Genomic DNA, 18,840 nt, shown 5'->3' on the forward strand with positions numbered 1-18,840 from the left:
GTTCCTCTTGTCCTTCCCATTCTCTGTAGTTTGTGTTTGGCCTTCATTCCTGTGCATCTTAGCTGATTTGATGAAGGCCCAGTTGGGGTAACCGCATGTTTTGAGGGCTTTCTTAATGTGTGTGTGTTCCTTATGCTTCCCTTCTGCCTTAGAGGGAACACTTTCCGCACGGTGTTGTAGGGTCCTGATCACCCCAAGTTTGTGTTCCAGAGGGTGGTGGGAGTCAAAGAGGAGATACTGGTCTGTGTGTGTGGGCTTCCGGTAAACTTCAATGTTGAGGCTTCCATCTTCCTCGATAAGCACCGCACAGTCCAGGAATGGTAACTTGTTATCTCTGGTGTCCTCCCTGGTGGAGATTTACAGAGCATAACAAGTAACTGCACTTCCTCAAAGTAGCTATTTTGTATGTATTTATTTAAGGATAAAACTTTAATGACTGGCACAGATGATTGGCACAGTCATCATGGGAAAAGTTTCTGAATACTTAAACAAGCATGACAGCTGAGCGGGCGCCGACGCTTCACAGAACTTTGTTCTGAAACGGAGCCAAATCTGCATATTCAAATAGGACCTGCTGCTTTCGTTTTTTTGTAACTCACCTTCAGTGAGCTGATCTAAATTTCAGTCTGCGTTTGTGTTTCCATATTCTACCCAATTTTGACTTAAAAAAAAAAAAAGAGCACCTCTTTCAATCTTTACTTGTGTGGATGCCTTGTAATGTAGTGTGCTTCTGCTAACACACACATCTCTTTCTTTTGATCAACAAGTAAAACTTGCCTTACTAACCACACTGTGTCATCTGTGCATTACTAGGTTGAATCCACACCTAGTTTTTCACTGCCTAACACTATTTTGTGGCCAAATCTAGCTCTGTAATGGTGCTGTAGTCAACACTAATATAGGAAATACCTTAAGAAATGAGGAATGTTGCCTACACAAGGCATTAAACTATATTTGAACTGATTCCACATGATTTATGATGACTATTATACAGTTTCACTATGCCGACTATTACATGTTTAGAGCTGTGTGCTTCACACAGTCAAACATAAATCACTGTTAAGCTACTGCCCAATGAACAAGAGCAAAATGTAAACACATGTACAGTAATACTGCAAAGACTACAAAATATCAATAAGTTACTGTGTAACTTGTAAGCACAGTTCTATCACCAGGAGTCCAGTTAAATGTATAAAATGAAGCAGAATGTCATGTCGCAGTACTTTGTGCCATTGAATATTTTGGGGATCTTGTTGAATAATTTAACATATCTTGAATGTGAGGTGGAGTACATTTGATGAAAGCCTAGTTATTAGCATTATTATAATTACTTAACTTTTGTTAAATTGTAAAATACTGATGAGATTTGGTGAAAACCACTGACCCAGGCATTCCCATTGTCTCCAGTTTCATTTGTTGATGGTTTTGCTGTCACAGTCAGAAATGTTCAAATCCTGTATAAGGATTTGAACATTTTGACCCATGTTAGCCCATCCCTGCTTATTATGTTTTGTAGTGTTGTGTTGTACAAGTGGCTTGTGTTGTGTGCACCTGTGGTTGCCAGTCCATGCATCCCTTAATCTGGTAAAAGTTTCCATTAATTAGGGATTTTCAGGCAGAAATGAGAAAAAATAGGAACAATAGCAACATCATTATCTGCTATCACAATTACTAATATTTTATGGATGTGATTTTTCATTATATCAGTTTTTGCACTCATCTTAAAATTCTGCTTTTAGATCCACGATTCCTGATCACATCCCTGATTAATGTTATTGCGTTAGCATCAGTGTAGCTGTTGTCCTTGTTTTCTGTACAAGAGGAAAAAACCTATTAAACAGTGATGTGTATTTGATTAGAAAACTGTCCACTGTGCTTGATTGCTTTTCATGAATTTGTATATGAACAGCCATTCTTCTCACTGATGGTCAAGTGACTCTCTTTATAGGTGGGCAGGTCTTTGCTGAAGCCTGACAGCCAAGTGATGGGAGGACATCTGTCCAGTCTTTCTAGCTGTAAGGCACTGGCTTGGATGTAGTCAGGAGAGATCAGTCATGCTGAGGCTCATGGGTAATCCAGGACGGAGGTAAGCCACCGGAACACGACCATTCTCGCTGGTCGATCCTGTGATGGACAGACGAGCTTTGGAGCGCATTGCATCCGTGAATTTCATCTGTGCAAGAACAGAAATGTGTTAGCCGTGTTTCCATCAGCGACAGCTGCTCCTCGAGGAAATACACTAGTTAGTTTTTAAATTTTGATATCCTTTGAGCTCTTTCTAAGCATGATACGAGAAGACATTTTAGCAGAACTGTTTTAGAAAAACTTACATAGTACATGCTATTACAGGCAAACGCTGTATCCATCTATCAAGCCCAATGATGCCCAGAGGGAAAGCGTGTTACAGATGTGTCAAATAAATGTGATAAAAATGTACAGTTATACATGAAGTACAAAATGAACTCAACATTTGATATGCTGTCTTTGAAAATAGAGGGTGAACATATCTCAGAGTCACTCCATCTCTGACACGTTATTTTGCATACAGAGATAATACGGTATATTTCCTACAGGCTGAACAAAACATTAAATCATAACCATAATCTGCATCAAATGTTAATATCACATTACCGTTTAACTTTCCTTGTAATTGGAAAGAACTTGAGATGCTATGTTATAAGCTGTAGATTGTTTATTTGAGCTTTTCTCAAGTTGTACATGCACAGATATACTATAATGTTAATTATTGAATTATTGTTATTGTTATTTGGAGGCTTTGTTGATATGACCTGCATGGTAAAGATTTACATAAAGGTTAATTTTTCTGCATTTTTCGGTCTACATTTCTCACTCAACATATGAAAGTACATTTTATTTAACTAGGCAAAAGAACTGGCTGCTGCCAGCGGATTGGGCAGCGGTCAGAGCCAGAAGCCAAGGCGGTCTGAGCTCCGGGGCCTGGTGGGAAGGAGCTTGAGCTGGTATGTGAGGTTAAGCGGTATTGGCTAGATAAAGTTACTAGTAGCTGAAGTAAAAATGTGGGTGTGGGAAGAGTTTGTTACAGGAATGGAGTAAGACTTTCAGTCGGCCTCAAAGAGACAGACTGACAGGTGGCTGTTAAACAACTCCTTGATGGTAGGACCTCTGGGGTGGATGAGATTCGCACCGAGTTTCTCAAGGCTCTGGACATTATGGGGCTGACATGCCTCTAAAATGTTGCATGTAGTCAGGGAGAGTGGCCTTGGATTGACAGACTGGAGCAGTGGTTCATTATCTCACTTGAAAAATAAATAAATAAATAAGGAACATTTAAGAAGATATTCAAGTTAAAACTGTATAATTTGTTGAGAGCAAAATAACATAACAGCGGTCAGTGAAAAAAATTCATCAACCCTTTGAGGGTTGGATTCAAAATCACACCAGAAAAGTTCAAAATCAAAATCACAGGCTCATCCAAATTGTAACATAATGTGGCTCAGTAGTCTGTTGAGCCCCGGCGTGCCTGGATGCACTCCTGACAGCATCTGGCTTATCCCTGATGAGCCTGTGGATGGTGTCCTGGAGGATCTCCTTCCAGACCTGGATTAAGGAATCTATGACCTCCTGGAATGTCTGTGGTGCTTTTTAATTATTTTTTCAGCTTTGGATGTACTGATATACATAACATCCCAAATTTCTAAATTGGATTCTGGTATAGCAGGGTGGGAGATCTTGGGCCCACAGCATCAGCATAAGATCTTCCACAGCATGATAAAGGACGTGTGGCAATTAAATCTCCTTCAGTTTGTTGCCAGGTCCAAGTGAAATACAAATGAACAAACAAAGGCCTGGCTGTGTTAAGAAATTTAAAATGAATACTACTACTTACATAGACTTATATACTACTTATAAATACTTGTATTGAGAAATAGGGGTGTGTCAGGAAGCAGATTGTACAAACTTGCTGATTCAGAATGATTTACTAATGTATCTACAGTGGAAAGAATAAACTAGGCTGGTGCGCACATTTCATGAATCCAACAGTAATGTTGATATGCACTTGTTTTTTGTGCAGGGTAAGACTGTTTCTACATATTGTACATATTAGTAAATGAGGGTCGTTACAAACTGAGGTCTGTGGAGTCTGAGATGGAGCTCTTGGGGTTTTTGAACATTGCACAGTATGACCTCAGGGTGAATTTGCTATGATGTCCACACCTTGGAAGACTGTTTTTGTGAATAATCTCTCACTCTAGAATGACAGTCTTCACATTGGGCCTCATTTCCTACCAGTGGATATGCACAATTTTCCAGAACACCATAAGCCACAAAAATGATCAGAATTACAATAAAAAAAATGTAATTGTATGTAAATAAAACAAAATACTAATGGGAAAGGTGCAAGCTTTAACCTTTTAACTTAAACATATCCCAGTATTCCTCTCACTTTTCTTATCTGTCATTAACAGTGAGTTCTGTCATTGATGGATTCATCACTTACAGTCTAATTTCTTGGTACTGTCCCACAGAGCTAGTTGTCATCTGGGGCTGACAGATCACACTTTGTCCTCCAGCTGTTTTCCTATTTTTCGTGTAGTCTGTGTAGCCACAGTGAGTGTCTCAGGAGAAACAATATTCAGCAGCCCCATTATTTCAGCCGGAGCCTTGCTTTTTAAATTCTTTATTTTTTAATGTTTGTCACTCCTGTAGAAACATGTTGGAAAGCCGCCCTTTTCTGGCTTCCTACTCAAACCTCAGATACTATTATTTAAGTTTCTCCAGTTTGACTTTCTTCTTATTTTTTGCTATAGAGGTGCAGGCTTCTCTCTTACATCATCACTTCTCTGTCCACTTCATCACCAGGTAAAATTTAATCCATATACAGTGAAACTGAGGTGTGGCTATATGCAGATTGCAGGCAGGCCCATTGATTTAGAATGAGTCTGATTTACTAACATATGGTAAGAAAAAAATTGGCTAATGTGCATGTGCCATAAATCTGACAGTGATTTTGCATGCAAACTCATTTTTTGCTCAGGGTAATAATATTTTAATGCATATCTCAATAGATGATTGCTTGGAAATGGCCTTGCAAATTTCCAAATTGATGGGAAGCATCAATTAATCAAGTGCATTTGATGGGAAGTATCAATTTGGAAAGGTCATTGCTGATGTCTTTCCTCTTTGGCTGTTACACACACCTTACTAATGATCCCTTAATCAAGTGCATTTGATTAGCAGTACCTGGCTGACTTCCCCACTTTTCTCAGTTTGTATGGACGCAATGCAATGTATACAAACGCAAAGCACTGTCTTACTGAAATATGTAAAAAATGAAAAAGATGTCATCTGGATGGGAGCATATGTTGCGCTAAAACCTGCATATACCATTCAGCATTAATGGTGCCAGATGTGCAAGCTGCCAATTCCATAGGCACCCCCATACCAACAAAGAGGCAGGCTTTTTTAGGTGAGTGCTTATAAAAAGCCCAATTGTCCCTCTTCTCTTTAGTCTGGAGGATGCAGTCCGTGTTTTCCCAAAAAGAATTTTACATTTTGAATAGTCTTCCACCTTGCCTCCACCTTTGGCCCAGAGAAGATGGTACCATTTCTGGACCACATTCACGTGTTGCTTCTTTTTTGCATGATAGAGCTTTAACCTGCATTTGTGGATGATATAGCGAACTGTGATTTGTGGAACTGTTCCTGAGCTCGTGCAGGGATTTCCATGACTGACTCACGTCTGTTTTTAATGCAGTGCTGCCCGGGGGTCCAAAGATCACAGGTATCTCTTGTGCACAGAGATTCTCTGAAACTTTTTGATGATATAATGTACGGTAGATGATGAGATATTTAAAGTCTCCACAACTTGTAGACGCAGTTTTCTTTTGCAGATTGGTTAACCTCTGCCAATCTTGTTACTGACCTGCTGCTAATTAACCTAATTAGTTGTCCGGGCCTTTCTGTGAGGAGTTTGCATGTTTCCTCCCACAGTCCAAAGACATGCACTTAGTAGGGTTAGGTTAACTGGTGATTCTAAATTGCCCACAGGTGTAAATGTGAGTGTGAATGGTTGTCTGTCTCTCTGTGTTGGCCCTGTGACAGGCTGGCGACCTGTTCAGGGTGTACCCTGCCTCTTGACCTATGGCAGCTGGGATAGGCTCCAGCCCCCCTGCAACCCTGAACAGGATGAGTGGAAGAGAATGGATGGAGTTAGAAAATGTTCCTTACAACTTACTTTTCCGACCTAATATTGCCCTGTTCCAACTTTACTGAGATGTGTTGCCGCCATTAAATTCAAAATGAGCTGATATTTTTCCTTAAAAAGGTACTTTTCTCACTTTAAATATTTGATATGTTCTCTATGGTCTATTGTGAATAAAATTGGGGTTTATGAAATTTGCTAATCATTGAATTCTGTTTTTATTTAAATTTTATATAATGACCCAACATTTTTTGGAATTGGGGTGGTAAAGCACAGTATGAGCCTTGGGTTTTCACAGGACTGCAAATGAAAAATTTGTTTTTCTCATGACTGCATATAATGTACTCCATTAACAGAGACTCCAACTAACCCAGTCACAGGAGGGTGGGGGTGTGTATGTGTGTGTGGGGGGGTGGGGCACAACTCAGTGTACTCCTAGTGACGGTCCCAAACCAAGATAAATGGGCAGGGCTGCTTCAGGAACGGCATCCGTAAAATCATTGTCAAATCAAATATGTGGATCACCAGTAAGATTTCCATACCAGATCAGTCGGGGCCCGGGTTAACAATGACTGCTTGTGCTGTTGGCCAAAGACGAATAAAGAGGAGAGAGGGAAGCTGTGTTAGGAGGCAGCAAAGAAGATGGGAAGACAGGAGAGTGGAGGTGAGAGGTCAGGTGTAAATGTGAGACTGTGACTGATAAAAGGAGAGAGCTGCTGATATGATGGAGAGAAGGCAAAGTGGTGGCAGTGGAGAATGTAGCTAGTCAGCATCAGATGGCAGTCTGTAGGATGATGTTGGACATTGAGAAGAGGAAGTGAATGAAGGCAGAGGCAAGGACAAAATGATGGAAGTTAAAGAAGGAAAAATGTGCAGAGTTAATGGAGGAGTTGAGACAGGCTCTGAGTGGTAGGGAAGAGTTACCAGATGACTGGGAAAGTACAGCTGCAGTGGTGAGGTGATGAACAGAGGAAAGAGGACAAGGAGAAGGACAGGGAAATATTGAAAGGAAGAGGTCGGCAAAGGAAAAATGGGATAGTCAGGGAGATGAAGAAAGTAGACAGTAATACTGGGAGGCTAAGTGTAGAGCAAAGAGAGAGGTAGCAAAGGCTTATGTATTTGAGGCTTTGTATTTGAGACTTTGTATTTGAGACTGGACACTAAAGAAGGAGAAGGGGACTTGCATCGATTGGCTAGTTGGAAAGGATGTGCAGCAGGTTAGGATGATTAAGATAGAGATGGAAATGTACTAACAAGTGAAGAGAGTGTGTTGAAAAGATGGAAGGAATACTTTGAGAGAGATGAGGACAGTTAGTGAATCACCAAGTGCAGAGGATTAGTTAATATGATCCCATCCTACACACCTACAAAAGTTTATCAGAATCAATTCAAAACTTTCTGAGCTATCATGTTGACAGTATGACACACACACACACACACACACACACACACACACACTACCAAAAACATAACCTCTTTGGCAGAAGTAAAAACTGCATTTTGTATTTACCTGGGTTTTCTTTGTCTAATATTAAAATTTGTCTGATGATGTGAAACATATAAGTGTGTCAAAGATGCAAAAAACTAAGAAAAATCAGGAAAAAGTGAATTACTTTTTCACAGCTCTGGAGAAAAAACAGGAGGCTGAGCTGGAGGTGGCAGAAACCAAACCAAAAGAGTGACAGTCTTATCCAATAAAGTCCGTCTGGCCATCAGGAATATGAATGGAAAACCACGAGCAGTGGGGTTAACATAAGCAAAGTACATTTTTATAGATCTTTGTTTGGTTTGGGGGATCAAACATAGCAAGGCTAACTTACATAGCAAAATGTTGTTTTAAGTTGATATGGCTGGCTAAATTGTGAAATTTTGAACACAGTCAACCTTGAATTTAAAATCTGGGGAAAAAAAGAAGGAAAAACCAGAGACAGAGGAAACTGTATTTTTATAATCCTTGTTGAACTTGCTCTTACATGGTGTTGTGAAAGGACAGTGTTACACTAGAACCTAAGAGAAAGAGGATGTGACATCCTGGTGAATGAAAGGAACAGTGCTGTGATCTAAAAGTAAAGCATCTTGCTCTTCATTTGACAGGCGATGCATCACCATTCATGGTGTGAACTCCTGGTCTTATCAGCCTCACCAGTTACATCAAAATCAAAAAAATCCTGTGGTGGTGGGGGTGCAGTTCCTGGCTCAACTGAAGAAGGAGTGGTGGGACAGAACGCTTCACAGAGCAGCATTGGGTGGGTGGGCTGGTTAACACACCTGCAGTAAGACTACTAAATGACATCTCTCTTTTTATGCACTAGCATCCTGGGACTGAGAAGAACTTAGAGAGCAGCCAGGCTAAGGTCCAGGGTGAGAAGATTTCTTTCACTTTATTTTGGAGTACAGTATTCTTCATCTGCCAGGCAAACTCCAGAGAGCGCAGAGCATTTGAGTTCATTCACATCTTCAGCTTGTGGTGTAACATTGTGCGGTCTTAATGATATTTTTGAGGGAGGTGGACTGAAAGTCCTTTCTTTATGAGGATATCCAAATGAAGCTGATGTTGTCACCAGCTGTAATAACCTGTTCCAGGTCATGCATACAAAACACTGAGTTCACTGCAGTTAACTAACTCTACAAGATCAGGCTTACTAAGAAAAAGGAAGCAAGAATTGAGCAATTGCCAATCATATCAGATGGCCATCCACTGTGATGCTGATTCTGTCTGAGGTTTCTCTTTGTTTAAAGGGAGTTTTTGTCACCAAGTGCTTGCCCCAAAGGGCTTGTCCTTAATATGTAATGTGAACTCTGATGGCACACACCATCACAGTTAAGTTGCCTTTGAGGCATTAATAGGGTTGTTTGCAATTCTTTGTGTTATTACAAGTCCAAACCATCTCATCTCTAAAATGAACTCATGGGCATTTAATAAATAAGACACATATGAGTAGCCAGTGAGTCACGTATTAAAGAGGATGATTGGCTATAAAGGCAAGAATAGGAGAAAAGGAGGATGAACAGAGAACAGGGGAAGGAAAAAGTAAACAAAAAACATAAGGAGGTGAGGGTGAAGGAAAAGGAGAGGTCAGAAAGGAAAGAACAAAAGAGGAGAGGACTGAAGAGAAAGGAGGAGGAAAAAATGAGAAGGTCAGAAGGAGAGGAGGAAAAGGAATGAAGGAGGTGAACAAGCTGTTGGGTAATAAGTAAACGAAGGAAAAGAGAACCACAGCCATACAGAGTTTTGACCTGTTGCTTTGTTAGACGTCTTAAGGAAGATTTTATTGTTGTCTCAATGTTATCATCAATAATCAGGAAAAAAAATCGCTGCATTCACATCATACTCTGAATGTACAGTGACTCGTATCACGAAGCAAAGCTAGCCTTAGTGGCAACCTTTGTATCACTTTTGGCAAACATATTTCATGTACTTGAATTATGACTCAATAATACTTTATGAAGTATTATTAGGATTTCATTTCTGAACATGCATCATTATTATTTTAAACAAAAGGTTTGCCTTATTGGTCATTGCAGTGGTACACTTGTTTTAAAGGATAGGCCATTCTTTTAAAAGTGTACCTAAGAATTATTTTCATCATTCTCAAAAAAGGTTGAAAGAAATATCTGTATTATAAACACAATCAGCTACACTAATTTATAATTGTTTTAGATTGGCATTATGACTCTGGTGTTTTCTCTAGAAACATAAATACTATAATTATGCCTTTATTAATTCATTAACTACCTCCTCTTTGAATTTGCCATTTGTGAAAACTGTCAATTTACCACCAAAATATGTGTTTCAAATCAACAGCTGGCCTGAAACAGGAAGTCTTCCATTCCTGATTTTTCTAGCCAGTGGCTGTGTGTGTGTGTTTGTGTGTGTGTGTGTGTGCATTTTTCAGAAGAATATGTTTCAATCAGTGAGCCCGTGGAATGAAAAAGTGTATTAAGAGCAAAATGCATACTTATATCTGAATATTTTTGATCAACCTATATTTCCATCTCTCTGTGCACAATTTTTTGGCTGCATATTTTCCACCATGTTCAAAAATGAAAATGGTTTAAAATGATCTGTTCGGCAGCATCTGCAGAATAACACTCACAAAGGGACAAATTAAAACTGACAAATGCACCAAGAATTGCAGATGAATGGATATGGTTGCAGAAATGTACAAATGCAATTCTTTTGTGCATTATTGTCTAAACACTTTAAAACGTATTACATATTTTCCCTTCATAAAGGTTTTATTTACATTTGTAAATACAAACAAAATCCTTGCACTAGTTTAACTCCAACAAAAGTGATGTTTGCCGCTAAGGCTGCTTTGCACCAGTTGAACATGAATCCAGCTGTTCTTTAAATGGATGTTTGAAGAGATGATTTAATACCAATTAGATGAATGTCTATGACATGAACATTGTCTATGGCTGTGAGGTAAGGACAGTTTTAGCCATCAATCATCACTCTCCTACCCGTGTTAGATCTTGACGCTCTCAATGCCGTAAACGTTGTAGCCTTCTTTATAGGTGGCGTAGTTTGGCTGGTGGCTGGGGGACAGCAGGTTGTAGTTGGGGGGATGCTGAGGAGAAGGCAGAGTGTGTGTGTAGTTTCCTGTGTGCTGGGGTGATGTCAAGGTGTTGGCTGCCACCTTTGTAACAAAAATAAAGTCATGGTTATTGCTGCACTGATTTTTCTATGAAACAATGACTGTAGCTGTTATTATTATTTGTCACAAAGTGACAATAGTAGCCTGATCTATAATAAGAGCAATAATAAGTTACAAATCCAAACCATATCTATGGGAACTATAACAGAAGGCAAAGGAGCGAAAGAAAATAGCTTTATTTCCATCCATGCAAGAAAATGTGGTCATTATTATTTTCCACTGTAATATTACAGTGGAGAATAATAATGACCACACACACACACACACACACACACACACACACACACACACATATATATATATATATATATATAGACTCTACAATAATTTCAGAGAAAACCCAACAGTGAAAACGACCCCCTATGAGCAGCACTTGGTGACAGTGGGAAGGAAAAACTCCCTTTAACAGGAAGAAACCTCCAGCAGAACCAGGCTCAGGGAGGGGCGGTCATCTGCTGCGACCAGTTGGTATTAGCCTTGTCCCAGATCTGAGCTGGGGGAGTTGTGGCTGTGGCTCAGGCTGTGGCTCAGGAGGTAGAGCAGATCATCTACTAATCAGGATTTATGGTTCGAGTCCTTCAGCCATCCTGGGACATGATACTGAATCCAAGTTGCTCCCGATGTTAGATGTTAGATTCAACTCATTGTCATTGTGCGCACAAGGCACATCCAGATCCAGATCACTCATCCAGAGACGAGTATCTGCGGTCATGCAGCCAGAGACCGGCGCTACCGTTATTCAATGTGGTTTAAATGGTAAATGGACTAGTTCTTATATAGCGCTTTTCTACTCAATCAGAGCACTCAAAGCGCTTATAATTAAGTGTCTTGCCTGAGGACACAACGCAGCGCAGAGACAGGGGCTTGAACCTTCCGGCTGCAGGGCGAGCGCACTGCCCACTGTGCCAGTGCCAGGTAGGCATAGAGATTCTTTCCCGCCTCTCTTCTGGGTGTCGTGATTTCCCCACCTCACCTTATCTGGCTTGGTTAAGTGTAGGGTGTGGATGTGTGTGGCCCTTTTCTTCTCCCTTTCCACTTCTGCTTTATGGAGTGGCTGTAGCTCAGGAGGTAGAACAGGTCACCTACTAATTGTAAGTTTGGTGGTTTAATCCCTGGCTACTCCAAAGTATCCATGGGCAAGATACTGAACTCAAAGTTGCTCTCGTCGGAGTGTACATGCATGTGTATGATAGATAGAAAGCACTTAGATGTAAAACGTGTGTGAGCACTTTGAGTGTTCACGTAGCTTAGGAAAACACTGTATAAAAACCAGTCTATTTCCTTTACTTTCCCTTTACTTTGGTCTGCCGCCTGCTCTGGGCTGGGCACCTTCCACTCTGTCAGGTAGGTGGTGGGTTCTGTGGGGCTGGGTCGACTTGTGCCGCTGGGGTTGTGCCCCGATAATCTGGTTTTGCTGGCTGGTGCCCTTCCTGGGCTTTGTGTATGTTCCCTGTCACTTGGCTCCTGCAGTGCTGTGGGCTCCTCCTCCTGGCTGTCCATGCTGCCTGGGTGTGACTGGGCCTCTGTTGGGCCTCAATGGGAACCTTGGGCACTGATAGAAGCCTCCCTGTACGTTTCTTTCTCAGCACACTGGTGTCCACTGTGGCTTGGTCTTCACTGTAGGTTGTGACCACTTGGGTTTAATGGGCTTGTGTGGGCTCCCGTTACCACTCTGTGTGTTGGTGTTTGTTCTTTGGTCGTGGGGTGTCCTCATGGTGTGGACCACCACACCGCCTGTCGTTGTTTCTTCTTATTTCTTTGTCCTTGCTTGAGTGTTTGGTTTCTGGTTTTCATTGTGGTGCATTTTGCTGTCTATGAAAGTAGATGGTTGTTGGGGTGGGATGCTGGTGAGCACCACTGGCACATGTTCACATGTTCAGTGAAAAAATAGGGAGAGGTGGAAATACGAGGGCTAATAATGTATCAGAAGAATACAAGGTGACGGCCATCTCAACCTGTAGCTGGTGGCACATACGATACTTCAGTTTGCAACCTGTTTCACCTACAGGATTGGGACACCTGTCAGTACTTTCCTGAAGCCCCCCTTCAAAAAAAGAAACAAAAACAAAACAAAAACAAAAAGTTTGTGTTCCATAATAGGAAGCACACACACTCATTTTATGTGCAAGTAGTGTGGCAGTCCACAGACATTATAACCAACCTTCATGATGCCTTGTTTCCAGAATAGTAGACTTTTTCAAAAACTGAGGGATTGAAAGTACAGAAATGGTCGGCTTTTAACTAAGTCCAGAGATCTTCCATGCGTTCCAAATGATCAAGATTTAATTGTGATGATCATCTTACTCTGTTGAAGGTGACCGTGCTTACGCCTTACTCCCATGGATTATGATACTGATTGAAAACCTGACCATACCACCTGAGCAGCACTATGATCATGCCGACCTCATGACCTTGAAATGTAATTGAACATATGTTCATAATCCTGAAAAGCCGTTTCCGTGTCCTGGACCGAACTGGAGGAGCTCCTTTCTATAGACCAGAGAAGGTCTGCCATATTGTTATGGCACACTGGATCATACATAAAATCGAAGTGCACAATGGGTTTCAAAGCAAAATGGCTGAAGAATGGAACAAATGGTGGGATGACAATGTTGACTATGGACCCTATCCTGAAAATAAGCAGGCCCCAGAGGGATGACAGGCACAGGAAGCTTTAATATGAGTCCATTTTATTTTTGTTCTGATCAATGAATTTACATTAGGAAACTTTAAAAACACATATTCCCTTAATAAAGTTTTATTACACTCAAATTACAGCACTGTTATTTTTGTGATCTCATGAGCTGTGCTCTAGCATGTGACTGTTTTTAGTGGGGGACCTACACAAATTCAGCTGCATGTGCTTTAACAGTATGTGAGATAAAGATCACACACACATATACACGTGCGCACACACACACACACACACACACACACACACACACACACACACACACACACACACACACACACACACACACACACACACACACACACACAAACTGTGGTGGCACTGTTAACACCACCAATCGCAGAATGCAGAAATGAACATTTGTCAGTCAGGCATTTCCAGTTCCTTTATCCGCTGAACTATGTAAGTTGTCCTAATACAAAAATGCTGCAGAATGTGAGGTGATAAGTGAGGCTCCAACTAAAATCACAGAGGCTGAAATGAACATGTTTAAAAATGGTTAAAGCCGTCACGTTTTTACATTGAGCATTTTATGCGCTTTACATATAAGTTAATATTTTATTGTTATCTGTTTAATTTTCTAATTTTGAGGGTTTTTTTGTTTATGTCTTTATGAATAATATAAATAATGATGAAAAAGTAAAAAATATATAACAACAATAATGATGATGATGATGATGATGATGATGATGATGGGATTAGCAGCAGTAGAAGTACTATTCAATTTAAATATGTGAGTATAAGATGTGTATGATGTGTGTTCAGGTAAGAAAAATATTGGTAAGAAAATCTTGATGAATCACAAATTTTTGTGTAAAATAATCATATGCACAGTTTATACACAGACTTGCATGTAATGTTTATTTGTGAAAGAAGCCAGTTGTTTATTTATAACTACAACAATTTTCAAGCTTGGTCACTCATTATGTGAGTGTTATACTTTTAGCATCCCAAGGGTCTACTAGGTCATAAATTTTGTAAACACAGGTTATACATGAAGTCTTATGTTTACATCCCTGTCCGCTCCTAATTGTTTTGACCATGCTAACTTGTCTGCATAGCTATTATACAAGCATAGCAAGTGCGCATGTCTCTAAGTGGACTAGAAAGTAGTATAACAAGAACAACTGTGCGTCCATGGTGTCTGCAGCTATCTGTGTGCCTGTTCGAATAATCTTGGCCTTCACTTTCTGCTGATATCTTAGGTTGAACCAGAGGCAACCATGCTTTTGGGCTTTGAACAGTCCATGACGTTGACTGAATCAGCGGTTTATTTTAAATGTCTGCTAAAAACTCACTCACCTCATCTCATCATGTTTCTAGTGAGAATCCTCATTGTTGATTGAATTCCAATAATGTAAGCCTATCCTTATAGTACTATTTATATTCAAGAATGAATGCATGCAAATTAAAGTTGTATTTTAAAAGATCGTGTACCTTCATTTTTTTGGCTTCCGCGCGACTCTTGTAGCAAAACTCTACCAGTGCTACCATCATGGCTAGACCCAGACCTCCAACCAGGATGTAGAAGACTCCCGCCACGTTACTAAGAGATAGAGCGCTGGTCTTCTCCTAGTACACACAGACACACACACGCACGCACACACACACATCAAAGGAAAACGAAAACTGATCAGAGAAAGTTGTTAGTGGGGTGTTCTTATGTTAATAGCTAGCTTTATTTACTGGTAAGTGCTAACTACTCAGAAGGATCAAACTGAAATTAACATGTCATCTGCACATGATTAACTGTAACTAAAGAGAAGAGCTTTAGATTAGAGAGCACAAATTAATCAAATCAAGCCAATTATACTAAGTATAACCTGCATTTCAACATTACATTTAAACATATGTAAAATATCCTCACCCTTAATCAGTCTGTCTGTGTAAGTCTCAGAGTATCTTTGTGTGACCAAAGGTACACAAATAGGGAGAAATATTTTATTCCCTTGTTTATTCAAAAAGATAAACTTTCATATAGTCTACATTTATTAAATATAAAGTGAAATGTTTAAAGGCCTTTTTGTTTTAATTGTAATGATTATGGCTTATAGGTCATGAACGTCACAAAGCCAGGATATCGGATTAGAATATTTCATTTTCTAAGCAACAATGATAACTGCAGCCTTGAGATGATTGCTAAGAAAAGCTGGGACAAGAACTGGGGAGAGCTTGACAAGAAGTAGACTGATGCTGGTGTCAGTGCATCAAGAGCTGCCATGCACAGACATCTTCAGGAAAGGAGCTACAACAATTGAATTCCTAATATCAAGCCACGTCGAGGCAGAGAATCCAAGGTGTTTCAGGTCCAGTGTATGTTTTGAACATTCTCTGATATTTTGAGGTGTCATGTTATCTGCTGGTGTTGGTTGGGTCTTACTGGCTCTAATAGATTCATGGTAGATGTATTGCCTCCAAGTTTTCCCCTCACCCCCAACTGTTAAAGGGGAATTTTTCCTTTCCACTGTTGCCAAGGGCTTGCTCATAGGAGGTTGTTTTGTATGTCGGGGTTTTCCCTGTAATTATTGTAGGGTCTATACTTTACAATATAAAGCACCTTGAGGTGACTGTTTCTTGTGATTTGGCGCTATATAAATAAATTAAATTGTTCTGAACTTTCAAATACAGTCAACATTCAGTCACACTCTCAAACCACTTTTGGGCGGGGGGACTAAGAACTATTCAGATCACCCCTATGATGATTAAAAAAGCTAGGGATCCAACCAGGAAACCAAGTTACCCTGGTTACCAGAGCCCCACTTTGGCACCTGGGGCTCAAGGGTGAGTGCCTGACTGGCACCTGGCCACAAAGAGCTGCCACAACAGTTTGGTATATTAGGTTCTAGACCCAGTCTCCTGAAGAGAGGAAGGATTCAATTCAGTTCAGTTCAATTTTACATAGCGGCAAATCACAACAAACTTCTTCTTCTTCTTCTTCTTCTTCAACAAACAGTGGCCTCAAGGTGCTTTATATTGTAAGGTAAAGACCCTACAATGATTACAGGGAAAACCCAACACTCAAAACGACCTCCTGTGACCAAGCACTTGGTAACAGTGGGAAGGAAAAAGACCTTTTTAAAAGGAAGGATTCTATTCCCTTCTGGGGATGTCCTTGGTGACAGGCGGCTCGTAGGGGTGGGTATATTCATGTCCCCTAAACTTGGTGCCTATGAAGTTTTCCTGGCCTTCTTGAGTTCCTGGGTGGAGTCATTGCACTCACATGGACAATGACTGTGAGACCTGGGGGAGCGTGATTGAAAGGAATGACCTCTGAACCCAAGTGGTGTCTTATTATCAGACATCTGTGCCATTACAGTGTTCAAAAGTGCACTTATGACACCCAGTGTTGCAGGCTGATGATCAATTTTGTGATTTTATCATTGGATCTGTCACCATACATATTGAACACTTGGGGGAACCGAGTAGCTGACCCTTTCACCCCGTGGTAGTGAGTTGGATCAGGTAGTGGGGGAGGATGCTGGACAGCCCTGTTCTGCCATAACAAATTGTGTGAGTGTGCTTGCAGAGGCCTCAGTCTGGGAGATCTCCAACTCCGATCTCTGGCAGAGATTCGACAGCATTCTGATGAAGGCTGTGGACAAAGAGCTTGAGTCGACTGTGTTCTGCACCTCCATTGCTGAGGCAGCTGTATTGAACTATGGCTGTAGGGTAGCTGGTGCCTGTCATGGTGGCAACTCCCAAAACAGGTAATGGACAGCAGAGATGAAAGGACCTATCATGCTGAAGAAGGAGTCCTGTTGAAATTGCTCGGCTTGGAAGACTCCAGAGGCAGCTGACTAGTTACTGACAGGCCAAGCAGAGTGTGGCTTTGTGGGATGATGGGGATAACTTGCCCATCACTGGAGTTGAGGTCACTCTGGTTGCAGGGACCCTGGGGTGGATCAGGAGGAGGGTTGGGCGTGGGGCTAGCCACCCCACCCTGGAACTGCTACGGAAACGGCAAGATGAAACCAACGAGATCGACTAACAGGTGACGAAGGCGGCCATCCCATGATGACGGCATTGGAACAAAACCACCAGGTCGTCCAACGCCTGATGCATGGCCAACCATTCAACGCAAAGGAACTAACAAGAATTGGAACGTGGAACGTGAGGACATTGTACCAGTGTGGCAAATTGGCGCAGCTGCTCAAAGAATTTGACGAGTATCAGATGGACACCCTGGGAATCTGCGAAATGCGATGGACAGGAAATGGACGGATGGTCAGTGAGGGCAAGATGATCATCTACTTGGGCCATGACACCGAACATGCTCGCGACGTTGGCATCATTATGTCCAAAGCGGCGCCGGCGCTTATCGGCTGGAAACCTATCAGTGACCACATCATCTCAGCCCGACTCCAAACAAGCCAAACGAAGATCACCATCGTCCAAACTTACGCCCCGATTGAAGATGCCAATGACGACGCAAAAGACGCCTTTTACGATCAACTTCAAACGGCACTGGATGAAATCCCTCGACACGACCATATTCTGCTGATGGGAGACTTCAACGCCAAGATCAGCAACCACCGAATCGGATTCAAACACGTTACTGGGCCTCACGGATCTGCCGATGAAACGAACGACAATGGCGAGCGGCTGCTCTCCTGCTCAGCCAGCAGCCTGTTGGTCGGCAACACATACTTCGACCACAAGCTTATCCACAAGAAAATGTGGCGATCGCCTGACGGAGAAACCTTCAACGAAATCGACTTCATCTGCATTTCCAATAGGTGGAAATCATCGCTACTGGATGTGCGGACCCGCAGAGGAGCAGACGTTGGTTTCGACCACTTCCTCCTTAGTGGAAAATTTCGACTTCGGTTGAAGAAACAACAAGTGCAAACAACGCGACCCCCCCCGTTTGCAGTGGACAAGCTCAAAGACCGAATCACGGCGGAGAGATTACAAATCAAGTTGCAAAATCGGTTTGAAGCCCTTGCGGACGCGCCAACCCTAGAAGAACGGTGGCTAGGGATCAAGAGCGCCACCATTGAATGCGCTGAAGAAGTCATCGGCAGGAGAAGAGGATAGTACAAGGAGCGATGGATCCAGGACCGCACATGGAGGCTGATCGACAAAAGGCGAAACATCAAATACAAGTGAGATCAGGCGAAGACGGATCGGGACCGGAGGGAAGCAGAGGAGGCCTATCGAACAATGGATCGAAATGTGAAGAGAAGCTGCCGGAGAGACAAGCGAGATAGGTTGGAAGAGAAGGGCCAAGAGGTGCAGGAAGTTGCTAGTAAGAATGACACAAAGACGCTCTATTGCATTGTCTGCGACCTCACCGGAGTGAA

General features: G+C 41.6%; 1 protein-coding gene across 2 annotated transcripts in view; it reads right to left on the reverse strand.

The window, feature by feature from the left end:
- Positions 1–232: 232 nt before the first annotated feature.
- LOC115776742 (glutamate receptor 2-like) overlaps positions 233–18,840 on the reverse strand; it is an 86,248-nt gene continuing 67,640 nt past the window's right edge. Inside the window, exons 18-20 of one of the 2 annotated variants that reach the window (XM_030724505.1) lie at positions 14,975–15,109; positions 10,652–10,827; positions 2,039–2,173 (exon numbers count right to left, since the gene is read on the reverse strand). In XM_030724505.1, the coding sequence (XP_030580365.1) occupies positions 10,657–10,827; positions 14,975–15,109 (306 nt within the window). In that variant the 3' untranslated portion in view covers positions 2,039–2,173; positions 10,652–10,656. Of the gene's footprint in view, positions 2,174–10,651; positions 10,828–14,974; positions 15,110–18,840 lie in introns of both variants that reach the window. The other variant, XM_030724506.1, reaches the window with a different exon arrangement.

Source organism: Archocentrus centrarchus, unplaced genomic scaffold (assembly GCF_007364275.1).
Source record: "Archocentrus centrarchus isolate MPI-CPG fArcCen1 unplaced genomic scaffold, fArcCen1 scaffold_37_ctg1, whole genome shotgun sequence".
NCBI lineage: Eukaryota > Metazoa > Chordata > Actinopteri > Cichliformes > Cichlidae > Archocentrus > Archocentrus centrarchus.